Source organism: Lupinus angustifolius, chromosome LG03 (genome assembly GCF_001865875.1).
Source record: "Lupinus angustifolius cultivar Tanjil chromosome LG03, LupAngTanjil_v1.0, whole genome shotgun sequence".
Classification (NCBI taxonomy): domain Eukaryota; kingdom Viridiplantae; phylum Streptophyta; class Magnoliopsida; order Fabales; family Fabaceae; genus Lupinus; species Lupinus angustifolius.
In genome coordinates, this window is record NC_032011.1 from 6,999,945 (window position 1) to 7,012,516 (window position 12,572).

The following is a 12,572-nucleotide window of genomic DNA, read 5'->3' on the forward strand; positions in this document are numbered from 1 at the left end:
TGTAATGATAATGTTGGAGTTTTATATAATGACATTGCATCCTCCATTAAGTGTATATAAATCTTTACACTAACATATAGTAATTATACTATTTTTATTTTCGGGATGAGTAGGAATTTCTTGTTTGATACTTCAATTGAGGATTTCTACTTCAGTAGGGAAGTCACTCAAACTGTATCAGATCTTATTATGAACACGATTCAGCATATGTTGATTCAACTTCAAAATTGTACTCAAACAAGTGTGTTATGGGCACAAATATAACCTGAGAAATTTTTTTAAATGCAGTAACATGTGCATACATGTTCTTAAAGGCAATATTTTTTCAAACAAAAGTACAACACCCAAGACCTGGCATTAAAATCCAATATGCTCAACCTACTATATCTAACTTAACAAGAGTTGCATAATCATGAGTAGAAGCAACCCTACAGAAAGATCTATTAATTTCCTCAATCAAGCAAATCCGAAACTGGATTCTTCCGGAACCCATCAACTTGAACCAACAGGTTAGCCAAACTTCTGTTGGGAAATACTTTGTCAGATTTAAGTCTGTCCCTCATTCCATAGGCTGGTTTCTTTGCATTTACATAGGCCTGCATTAGAGCTTGGTACTGTCTTGCTCGAGAAGTATAACCAGCTTGTTTCAATCTATAGAAAATCTTCTCCGAATTATGGATGTCACCATTCTTTGCATACTGTTCCAAAATAGCAATGTAAGTAGGAAACAATGGCTTCATCTGGCTCTGTTGGACTGCCTTCTGCAGAATAGAATCTGCCTTCTCCACGTCCCCCGCTTCGATAAGAAGTTTCACAAGTGCATCCCAGGTCAATGGGCCTATTCGGTATCCGCTATCTGCCATTCGCTTAATAAGATCCTTGCCCTTTGTTACCATCTTATGATTTGCATAAACCTTCAGTAGCACTGAGCAGTTCTTGGAAGAAAGCTTCCATTTCTTCGATATCATCTCAAAAACTGCCTCTGCTTCATCAATTTTTTTCAACTTCCCCCAAGCTTCAATTGCAGCCAGACACTCGTCAATCCGCGGGTTTGACTCACAGATCTTCCAAATTCTTCCCACTTCATCAGCCTTTCCAAGGATTGCATAGAGAGGAAGCAAAGATTGGCATACCCACCGATTCTTTTTCAAGTTTTCACCTTCCATCTCCTTTAATACAGTTTCAGCCTTTTCTTCAAGCCCGGCTGAGATGTAATGCCTAACCAAAACTGCCTTTGTTCCGATGTCGGGTTCAATGCCTTCAGCCTTCATTGACTCAACTATTAGATCCATTCCAGGAATATCATTGGACTGACCTTTTGCATCTATTAAGAGTTTGTAAGTAAAAGGAGAAGGTTTGATATTCTCACTTTCCATCAACAATAACACATCAGCTATTTTCTTCTTCTCATTCCTCTTCTTATACAGAAGAAGCAACTGGTTGCAAACAAATTGTGTAAGAGGAAACTCCAATTCCTTCATTTTATTGAAAATCTCCTCTGCTTTCTTCAAATTGTTCTGACTAATAGAGTTAGCCAATAAAGTTCGATATACTACCTCCCCTCTAAAAGATTCTGGAATAGACTCAATGTAACTCTCTGCCTTCTGTATGCCACGAAACTTGGCAATCAAATCAAGTTGAGAAGCATAATCTTTCTCAACAAACTCGTACTGTTTATTTGACTCGAGCCACTCTGACAACTACAGAAACAACAGAAAATAGAGATAAAAATATGAGAAAAAAATATATGTACCGACGGTGTAAGAGTTTTTTACACTCTTAGCGCATCATTCACCATTCATATTCCACCATCATTGACTCTTAAAATAAGTAATACATATGAATGGTGGATGATGTACTTATTGTGTATTAAAAAATGTACAGTTTTACACTGGCAGTGCACATATATTACACTAAAAAATATACACTACAAAAAATCCTCTTGTAAAACTGGAATGTCGAAAAATTAAATATAGCTAACAATCAGCATAAAAAAATGTGTACAATGCATTTCCAGAAAGGAAAAAAAAAATCAATAAGACAAGAAATATATAATAACTGATAAAAAAACGCCCAAAGAATGTCTCTATTCTCAAATATAAGAACTGCTCCTTGCTAACCTTATAAACGTGCAAGATATAAACATCATTCTCATATCGCAAGCGATAAATACAATGAAATGGAGTTTAGATGATAAATTCAGCAAAAAGGTTGCATGTGAAAAACGCAGAATTAATGTTTAACCCACATCCATGGAACTAAATATCATCATGAAGAGATAAGGACAGCACTAGCTTCAAGGAAAAGAAGAGCAAAAGAGAGATTCTTCTTCAAAGAAACTAAAAATCATTAAGAATGATGAGCAGCAGTTCATGTTGTGATGGCACTAGGTGATGACCAGTCGCCAAACAGGCTCAAAATAAAAAAGTTAAGCTACAAAATTAATCCATCAAAATTAAAATAAATCCTTATCCTTATCCTACACTACCACTGTTCCACCACCCTCTGACAGGACAAACCCTTCAACTAGAGCCTCTATCCCTGGCTGTTGCTACTCTATTCCATTCTTCAGGCATGTGAACGCTTCTGTGATCACTGTCCAACTAGATTCTTTTCGATCTGATTGAATCAGCCTTCTGAACCTTCTCGAAAATACAAATACAATACTTTTGGAGTACGCATATAAAATATGTACATAAATCTATAAAACATAATAATATAATAAACATATAATTATTGTCATGAATTTCCAAATAAGGAACATATTTTGTACACATCACTAAATACAAATGAAATTCATATCGTCCTAAGATGACCAATTCCGTTTAGTCGATGATCAACATAATGCATATGCATTGCCTATTTATTCTCAAAGCAATACGCGTGTTTTGTTTTATATCTCTTGCTATACAAGTCCACTTGGTAGATTGCATATTATATTTATCTCTTCTAATTGTGTTATGTCTTTCTCTCTTTTAAAATGTTATTGTGTGGTATTTTGGGTGCCTATGAGGTATCGGGAAAATATTTTAAGAGTATCCAAAAAATATCGGATTTATAAATTATTTATTTTTCAAAAATATAATTTCGAAGGGTACGTATCGGACACAAATACGTGAAGGTTTTTAAAGTGTCGGTGCTTCATAGCTTAACCTTGACTATTAATATAGGCATCAATACAAGGTTAGTTTTTTATATCAACACAACATAATTATTCAGAAGCCATATTAGTTAGATATTTTGTCTTCCCCATTTCCATCATATACAGGATACATGAGAGTCACTACGATTTATAGACAAAGGAGGAGTGGAAGGTTAAACAAGCATGGAATGACATCTAATAACAACATTCTTTTACGCAGATTTAGAGTTTCAGAGAAATGATACTATCAGAGAGTATAATAAGAAACATACATCAAATATTGATTATCTACAAATGAGTAATGGAAACTTAATCTATTAAAATGATAGATTAAATTCTAAATTGTATAAATTGAAAGGAAGTACAAATTTGATCTAATTACCTGCAAAGCTCTCCCATACATTTTACGCTTCCGAAGATTAAGCATGGCCAATGAGATCTCTTGTCTGCTCAGTTCTTTCCCTTCTTCAATCCACTTATCCAAAACCAAAGAAACAGAAAGAGGAGGAGCACTAATGATCTCCTTAAATAGTTCTGACTCGGCCTTTACTGGATGTGATTTTTTCTCAGTTGAATCATCAATCTCAGTATCCGATAACTCTAGCTCATTTTGAGGTTCCTCAACATCCTCGCTTTCATCAGATGAATCTGTATCATGAATCAATACATTTTCACCTCCATCAGCAGCAGCAGGTGTCTCCAGTTCAGAAAATCCATCCTCCAAATCATCCTCGTCTTTTGTGCTACTTATATCAGCTTGTGAAGAAAGTTCACGCCTACTCACAGTAAATTTCGGGGAAGCATGTCCTGAATGGTAAAATTTCTTCAGAAACATAAATCTTCCACAATATGCTACTTGAGGAGACTCAGCAACACCCACCTCATCTTCTGCAGAACTAGTCGGCATTAATTTAACACAAGAAGCTCTTACACTATATCTTTGGTTCCTACAAACAATACACAATAAATAATCAGCTCAAACTCTTACTGGTAGTGATTCTCATATAAACATTAGTCGGCATTAATTTAACACAAGAAGCTCTTACACTATATCTTTGGTTCCTACAAACAATACACAATTAAAGAAGGGTACGTATCGGACACAAATACGTGAAGGTTTTTAAAGTGTCGGTGCTTCATAGCTTAACCTTGACTATTAATATAGGCATCAATACAAGGTTAGTTTTTTATATCAACACAACATAATTATTCAGAAGCCATATTAGTTAGATATTTTGTCTTCCCCATTTCCATCATATACAGGATACATGAGAGTCACTACGATTTATAGACAAAGGAGGAGTGGAAGGTTAAACAAGCATGGAATGACATCTAATAACAACATTCTTTTACGCAGATTTAGAGTTTCAGAGAAATGATACTATCAGAGAGTATAATAAGAAACATACATCAAATATTGATTATCTACAAATGAGTAATGGAAACTTAATCTATTAAAATGATAGATTAAATTCTAAATTGTATAAATTGAAAGGAAGTACAAATTTGATCTAATTACCTGCAAAGCTCTCCCATACATTTTACGCTTCCGAAGATTAAGCATGGCCAATGAGATCTCTTGTCTGCTCAGTTCTTTCCCTTCTTCAATCCACTTATCCAAAACCAAAGAAACAGAAAGAGGAGGAGCACTAATGATCTCCTTAAATAGTTCTGACTCGGCCTTTACTGGATGTGATTTTTTCTCAGTTGAATCATCAATCTCAGTATCCGATAACTCTAGCTCATTTTGAGGTTCCTCAACATCCTCGCTTTCATCAGATGAATCTGTATCATGAATCAATACATTTTCACCTCCATCAGCAGCAGCAGGTGTCTCCAGTTCAGAAAATCCATCCTCCAAATCATCCTCGTCTTTTGTGCTACTTATATCAGCTTGTGAAGAAAGTTCACGCCTACTCACAGTAAATTTCGGGGAAGCATGTCCTGAATGGTAAAATTTCTTCAGAAACATAAATCTTCCACAATATGCTACTTGAGGAGACTCAGCAACACCCACCTCATCTTCTGCAGAACTAGTCGGCATTAATTTAACACAAGAAGCTCTTACACTATATCTTTGGTTCCTACAAACAATACACAATAAATAATCAGCTCAAACTCTTACTGGTAGTGATTCTCATATAAACATTAGTCGGCATTAATTTAACACAAGAAGCTCTTACACTATATCTTTGGTTCCTACAAACAATACACAATTAAATAATCAGCTCAAACTCTTACTGGTAGTGATTCTCATATAAACGTTCTTCCAATAAGCTGAAAAAAGGTTCTCCTAATAGCTGAATTTTAGATTTATTTTCCCTTCAAATAAACTTTTTCAGTAAAATCCCAAACCCACAAGCATATAAATGTCAAAAGTGATTTGTATGAATAAAAGTGTTTATTTTAATGAAAACCCCCTAAAAAAACGAACTCTACAGTATGAATGAAAATAAAGAAAATCACAGTTCGACAAATTAAGGCTTTTCGCTTTCAAAACCTAACTCACAAACAAACAGACATATCAAACATAAAACTAAGGTTCTTAGTGGAACTTCAGTTTATACGTGTTTTGTGGTTTTGTTCTCTTTTCGTATCACTACCATAAGTGGCATTTCCTCATCCATTAAGAAAGGCATTTCAAACTGTAACTTCATAGAACGGGAGGCTCATAGCTTATTCAACTTGCAATAAATTAATTTTGCACTTTTCATAATCAAATTCTCGACTGCTCTTTTGTCCACTCTGCTCGCAAGGTATCAGTATTTCCCCATTTTCCATTCAGGATAAATGTTCAACAAACATGGATATTGGACATATAATTTCATTCTGGGCATCATATTGAACAGACAAAAAACTTATTTTTGACAATTTTATCTACCATTTGTGAGAGAAAACCTTATTGTTTAGTTTAAGTGCACTTTCAATGATATAGGATTCTATTGTGTTTGACAGATTTTCGTGTGTTTTGCATTGATTTCCATCACTTGCTGCTCTTTTCCAGGTTCTAAATCTTTCTTTCACAAAATGGTGCCCGTTGTTCTTTTCTACCTCGCTCTCTTAGCCTCGGTTTTTGGGTTTGTGCATGTCCCTTGCTCTGAGCTGACTCAAATATATTCCATGATTGGTAGGGAATGCTCTTTCAAGCATCATAGTCATCGGAGACCCAATAATGTCTCAATAAATATTATAAGAAAATGAAAATAAAATAGAAAAGGTGGAACAGAAATGGAGCATATAAGAGTGATGAATAGAGAAAAATGAAAATTAATTTGAATTTAAGAGAGATAAAGAGTGAGTTACCTGAGAGGGAAGGAAGCTCGATGAAGAGCCCACATGATTATCAAGAGTGAAGTAGAAGCAGTGATGGAAAATGTTGTGAACGATGAAGAAGAAGAAGTGGGAGCTTAAACCCTAACTAAACCCCTTACTTCATATAAATGAACATACCTATCTATTTGTTTTTTTTCCTCATCAACCCCTCACTTTTACACAAATTGCATAATTTGATTTACTTCTCACTTATTTCCTTTTTTTGTAAAATAATCTATGCCTAATATCTATTGTACTATTTCTACAATGATTTATAAGTAGTAAGTACATCATTCAACATGTACCAACAAGGTGTGGTCTAGTAGGATAAGATCTCACTAGATCATCAAGATAATCATAATATCAAATGTTCAATTCCTAGAGCGATATATGTTAGGAGGGGTATCCATACACTTCGAAAGATATTAGTTATCCAAAAGGTGATGAAATACATTTGGTAGTACAAAAAAATATCATTCATCACTTATATTTTTTCAAGAGTCATTAATAACTTAATATGAGTGATGGATGATTCACTAATAATGTATAAAAAAATTACACTATTAGTGCATACATTTTTTCTCAACTATTATTCTCTCATTTATGATTTGTTTTAGATATTTTAGGAGAATTAAATAGAGAAATTAGTATATTTAATTTATTTTAAATTAGGTGTATTTCTTATGAAGAAAACATGTATAATTATATTTATTGATTTCCTCTCTAATACATTCCAACTAATAGTACATAATGAAATATGGGTATTGTCATGAAATACATTTTGTTAACACATCCATTGTCATGCTTAGTGCTCTTCTGTGGACGAGCAATGTGGTCGGACATGAGGTATGTGTAAGAGTCTTCTAGTTCTGGGTTGGAGCTTTTTAGGAATCTTGATGGAGCTGATTGGACCTGCCGGTGGAGGTACCTGAAAAGGTTCTCCGACAATTAAGTCAGTAAGACTGTAGAGGTAATGCTCGGATGTAATAAATGAGATATTAGAAGTAAGTAGAGAATACAATGAATAATGATAGAGTTTCTAAGTCATCCTTCCTGTTGAGGGAGACCCTTATTTATAGTGGTTGAGTTGGATGACGTAGTCTTGGAGGGTACTGTTAGCATGACCGACCATTCTGTCATATCGGGGTTGCTTTTCCCATGTCAAGCGGCTTTGGCAGTGCCGTACTCTATGTATAGTTGACTTGTAGTTTGTGGCAGGTCTGACATCCGTATTATACTCTACTCTTGTCGTGTGGTAGAATGGTAGTGGGATTTGTAGGAGGCTGGCACGTGGGACGTCATGGTGGTGGCCCCATAAGTTGCATATCATATCCAAGCATATGTGAGGTATGTGGTTAAGTTCAATTTCTGGCCATGCCCGGTTCCTGGTTGGCCAATGAGCAAGGTTATCAGGTCGTTTCACAGCAGGAAGCACTTGAGTGTTGCTCGTCGGCTTATTTCTTGTCGTGTTTTGTCTTAGGTTTTGGGTCACCATTGGATCATACTTGAGTGTTCTCTTGAATGGGTAGGATGGATTTTGAATTGGGCCTTGATGGTGACCATGGCCCTGCTTCACCTATAAATGGAGAAGTGTTCTTTTTCAATGTTCTTCACTTTGCTTTCTGAATCTTATGCTAATGAAACTAGTCTGTTGCCGATCAACTTTTCCTTCTTTTCGCTCCTTCAAACTTCACCTTAGGTAACCTCTTCTCCGCCTTTTATTCTTTTTCTTTGATAATGTCATCTTCTTTCGAGCATGGGCCTAGCTGAGGTAGCGCGGAGGTCTTATCTTGACCTTCTCCTATCTTCACTGCCATTTTCTGACCCTGTCGGCGTATGAGGCTGGCCTTTGAGATGAGGCCGAGTGTCTCTCACTCCAAACCTCGGTGGTCAGTCGGAGAGAGATAATGACATCATGAGAAAAACTGTTGATTGACCGAGCAATGGAGCTCGGGAGACACTTCTAAATGTGAATAGTGATTCCAGTTTCGAATCTAACGTTTCGTCTAGTCGTAGGTCCTTCATGGCTAGAATGTTTGCAACAAAAATTGACCAGCTGATCATTCCTCCTAGTATGGATAGACTCGGGGGTCAATACTGGTGGGTAGATTGCGAGATCCTAGGGCTGAGTAGTTATTTCCCGGCTGAGGATTACCCCAACATAAATATTCTAAGGAGTCCGTCGATCGCGGTTGTACTGAAATAACCCCAAGTCGATGAGAGGGTCTGCCAAGATCTCTAGGTGAAAGAGGGGATTGGTTATGCTTTTTATTTGTACAACATCTATTCATGGAAGCTCGAATTACGACTTCCTCTTGATGAGTGGAGTGTGGTCGTCTTGGCTCACCTTCAGGTTGCTCTTTCCCAACTATACCTGAATGCGTGAGGCTTTATTCACGCATTCACCATTTGGTGTCGGGTCAACGAGTATCCTTGCTCTATTAATCTCTTCTTTTGGATCTTCTATTATACCCACAACACCAATTCAGATGAGGAGAAGGAAGGCTGTAATGGGTGGGTGTTCCTTTAGGTGAGGAATAAGCGAACCTTGCATATCCCATTTGACCAGTCAGTAAAGAACTGGATAATGAGCTTCTATTGGGTGGAGGGCAAAGGGGTGGCCGACCATCCTTTGGCGTATGAATCAGACGAGAGGAAGAGGTTCCCATTCACTTAGAATGGGGAGTTTCATCAAAAACCCGTGAAGAGGTTCCTGACTAGTGCAGAAGTTTGACTGGTCGGGAGATGAAGGCGACCGAGGAAATACTGCATTGGTTGGCCGAGGGTATGACAATATGCTTCTTGTCCTTGTAGAAAGGGACACGGCCCTTGAGCAACTCGTAGGTAGGTTAGTCGATTTGTCTTTGCGTACCCGAGTGTTTTACTTATTACATACCGACTTCTGTTTTGTTTTTCAGCCAACATGGACAACAATCTTGACTGGACCTGCCTACTGACCAAGACACTTAGGAGGGGGCGAGATGCAGCATGTGCAAGCAACATGCCAACGAGCAAGCAAGCCTAGACTTCCTCATCTCCAAGGGCTCCTCCAACTTCTTGTCAGAGGTTTGAATCCCCTTCTACTCACTGGGCAGCGAGTGGGGATGCTCGACTTGCTCATGATCATCTTCCAGCCCAATGGATGATCAACATGGCTAGAAGGTCGACCTCTGAGCATTCTTAGGAGCATGGGGATCTTAATGATGCCGAGGTTATCGTGGTTGGGTCTACGGACAAAAAGTCAGCTGTCAAGGGGAAAGGGTCGGTCACTCATCCTAAACGAGTATTTTCAACTTTTCGGCCTGCCCCCGGAGTTGGAGGAGAAACTTCAAAGTGGCTCTATTAGGGAGCTTCTGGAATGGGCTTCTATGACCGACCTCCTGCGACAATTGTGGTTGTCCTCCCTCCTTTCGGCTTTGATGGCCAAATATTTTGAAGATGAGGGGGTCCTCTTGAGCCGAGTGGAGAGCGACATCTTGACTAATCTCCAAGAGCAGCATTCAGTCGATATGCAAAAATTAGCATAATCTAATGACGCAAAGCTGAAGGAGGTTGAGGCTCAGGCCTTGGTGGCTAGCAGACAACTTTTGGAGATGTCTTATCGCCAAGAGGTTCCTCACTGGATGGTCGTGGAGAAACATGAGAAACTGATTAAGATGACCACCCGGTTCGAGGAGGCAGAGCTGGAGATCCATCGTATGAGGGCCAAGCTAGAGGAGTTGGAGGGTCGGGAGCAAGTCAACCGAGGTGAAGTTGAGTGCTTTGCTGGGGAATTGACTACTTCCCAAGCTAGGGTGGGTATGTTGGAGGAAGAGAAGACCGCTCTTTCCCAATAGAAGGCTGACTAGAACGTTGAGCTAGAAGAGATGGTCGACCTAGCGAACAAAGTTGCCTAACTGTCTTGGGTTAATGTCCTGAGCCAGGTTCGCCTAGCACACCCCACAAGGATTTCTCGCGAATGAGCATTAAAGCCCTTGTCGTTGAAGGGGAATTAGTTTTAGAGGAACTGAGCGACACTGTTAAGTTGTCGGTTCCGAGTAGAAGGTAGATTTTAATTGTGTACCCTTGTATTTTTTGGAAAGTAAATGAAGCCCTTTATTTTGAACTTGTTTGTCTTCTTTTACTTTCTGCATTATGAGAGGGTAATCATTGTTGGTAATGTATCTTTGACCTGAAATGCCCCCATTAACATGGTTGTTTCAATTAATTTTGTCACAAAAGCTACATTGGTTGGTCTTTATGCTTCGAATAACAATTAGGAACCAAAGATATTTTGGCTGGATATGATCCTTTCAATCGGAGCCTGAATTGCAAGCTGAGTGTGTTCCTAGTCGGAGTTGGTCGTGTGCTACTTGTTGCTTTAAAGATGGGCTAACCTAATAATTAAATAACACAAATTTGACCAGAAGTAGTAATATCATAAGTAAATAAATCTTGGATGAGGTAGTTTTGGTCGGGGTAACCTAAGGAAGTTGAAAGTAAACATTCTTAAGATAATAAAATAAGCCCAACTTGGAGAAGCAATGACTTTGAACTTGATCGGGAATAGAAGTAGTAGAAAAAATTGCATAAGTATGAACAAGGTAATGTTAACCGGAGGGGCTGGTGATAGACAAAACTGAACTCGGAGGTAGGGCTATTTTCCATGTCAAATTTAAGGCTGATAAAGTTGAGTGGCCAGAATGTGGATCTGCCCTAAGCTGTCCCCCAACAGACAAAGGATCGTCACTACATTTAAGCATAAAAAACTCAGAGATTTGCGGCATTCCATGTTTGAGGGATCTCCTTCCCAACCAGGTTTTCTAACTTGTAGGCCTTTGCCGATTTTGCTTATCACGAAGTAAGGGCCTTCTCAGTTGGGGGACAGATTCCCTTTAGCCTATCCAATGTCCTCCGTGCGGAGCACCAAAGCTCCATCTTTAAAGTTTATGGGGATGACCGAAGAGTTATATTTTTCTATCGCATGTATTTTGACAACTTCCTCCCTTATTCAAGCTCGATCTCTTTTTTCCTCGATCCAATCCAGGTTGTGCCTCATTAGGGTTGGATTGGTCTCTCCATTGAAGTTTAGGGCTCTTCATGTTGGTTCTCCTATTTCCATCAGAACCATGGCCTTAGCACCATATGTCAGGTTGAATGGGGATTCACTAGTTGTGGAATGTGGTGTTGTTCGATAGGCTCATAGTACATGGTGAAGTTGGTCTGACCAAGTTCCCTTCGCTGCGTCTAGTTGTTTCTAGATTCTTCTTAAGATGACCTTGTTGGTTGCCCATGCTTGCTCGTTTGTTTGAGGATACTCAATGGATGTGAAATGTTGTTTGATGTGTAAGCCAAACAACAATTCTTGAAACTTTCGATCGACAAACTGGGTGCCATTGTCAGTCACTATAGCCGCTGGAATGCCGAATAGGGTGATGATATTTCTCCAAGTAAACTTTTGGATGTTGGCTGACGTGATGGTAGACAAGGTTTCAACCTCAATCCACTTGGTGAAATAGTCTACAACCACTATATAAAACTTCAGTTGGTCGACTGCTTGAGGAAAAGGTCCCAAAATGTCCATGCTTCATCAGTAGAATGGCCAAGGGGCCAACATGGTGGTTAACTCTTCGGGTGAGACTTTATGGAAATTGGCAAACAACTGCCATTGGGTACATATTTTGGTCATGTTTGAAGCATCTCTCTCCATTGTAGGCCAATAATACTCGGGCCACAATACTTTCTTAGCCAAGGAAGCTACACTGAGGTGGTGTTTGCAGCTCCCTCCATGGACTTCTTGGAGGATGTAGTGTGCCCTATCGGGGCAGAGGCATTTGAAGAGCGGAGTAGAAAAACCTCGGCGATATAAGGATCCCCATGCTAGGGTGTACCAAGAGCAGCAACGGAGGAACCTCTTACATTATTTATGATCGATAGGCAGAATGCCATGTAAGAGGTATTTTATGAATGGACTTGTTAAGTCATCTAGGATGAAAATATGCTCGATAGCCATGATGATGGGTTTGAGGATGGTTCCCTGAATGACATAACGGTTGCTCCCCAGGCTCTTTGTGCTTGCTAATTTAGATAGGATGTCTGCTCATTCATTTTGTTCCCTTGGAATATGATGGATGGTTAC

The 12,572-nt window shown here is 38.6% G+C and overlaps 1 protein-coding gene across 4 annotated transcripts; it reads right to left on the reverse strand.

The window, feature by feature from the left end:
* On the reverse strand, positions 304–6,586 carry LOC109343295 (pentatricopeptide repeat-containing protein At1g80270, mitochondrial-like). Of its 4 annotated transcripts, XM_019581522.1 has the most exons (4): positions 6,446–6,586; positions 4,966–5,226; positions 4,662–4,917; positions 304–1,700 (listed from the first exon to the last, which is right to left on the reverse strand). In XM_019581522.1, exons 1-4 carry the CDS (start codon positions 6,478–6,480, stop codon positions 453–455), a joined length of 1,800 nt encoding a protein of 599 aa, XP_019437067.1. In that variant the 5' UTR covers positions 6,481–6,586; the 3' UTR covers positions 304–452. The 4 variants fall into 4 exon arrangements, with proteins under 4 accessions (XP_019437067.1, XP_019437066.1, XP_019437069.1 ...); XM_019581521.1 differs by having other exon boundaries at positions 4,662–5,226; XM_019581524.1 differs by lacking the exons at positions 4,662–4,917; positions 4,966–5,226; positions 6,446–6,586 and adding exons at positions 3,525–3,780; positions 3,829–4,085.

Coding starts and splice junctions, on each gene's coding strand:
- LOC109343295 (XM_019581521.1), bottom strand. CDS start 6,480: ATGTGGGCTCTTCATCGAGCTTCCTTCCCTCTCAG. Junction 5,227..6,445: donor CGAGCTTCCTTCCCTCTCAG/GTAACTCACTCT, acceptor TATTGTTTGTAG/GAACCAAAGATATAGTGTAA. Junction 1,701..4,661: donor TGTATGGGAGAGCTTTGCAG/GTAATTAGATCA, acceptor TTGTTTCTGTAG/TTGTCAGAGTGGCTCGAGTC.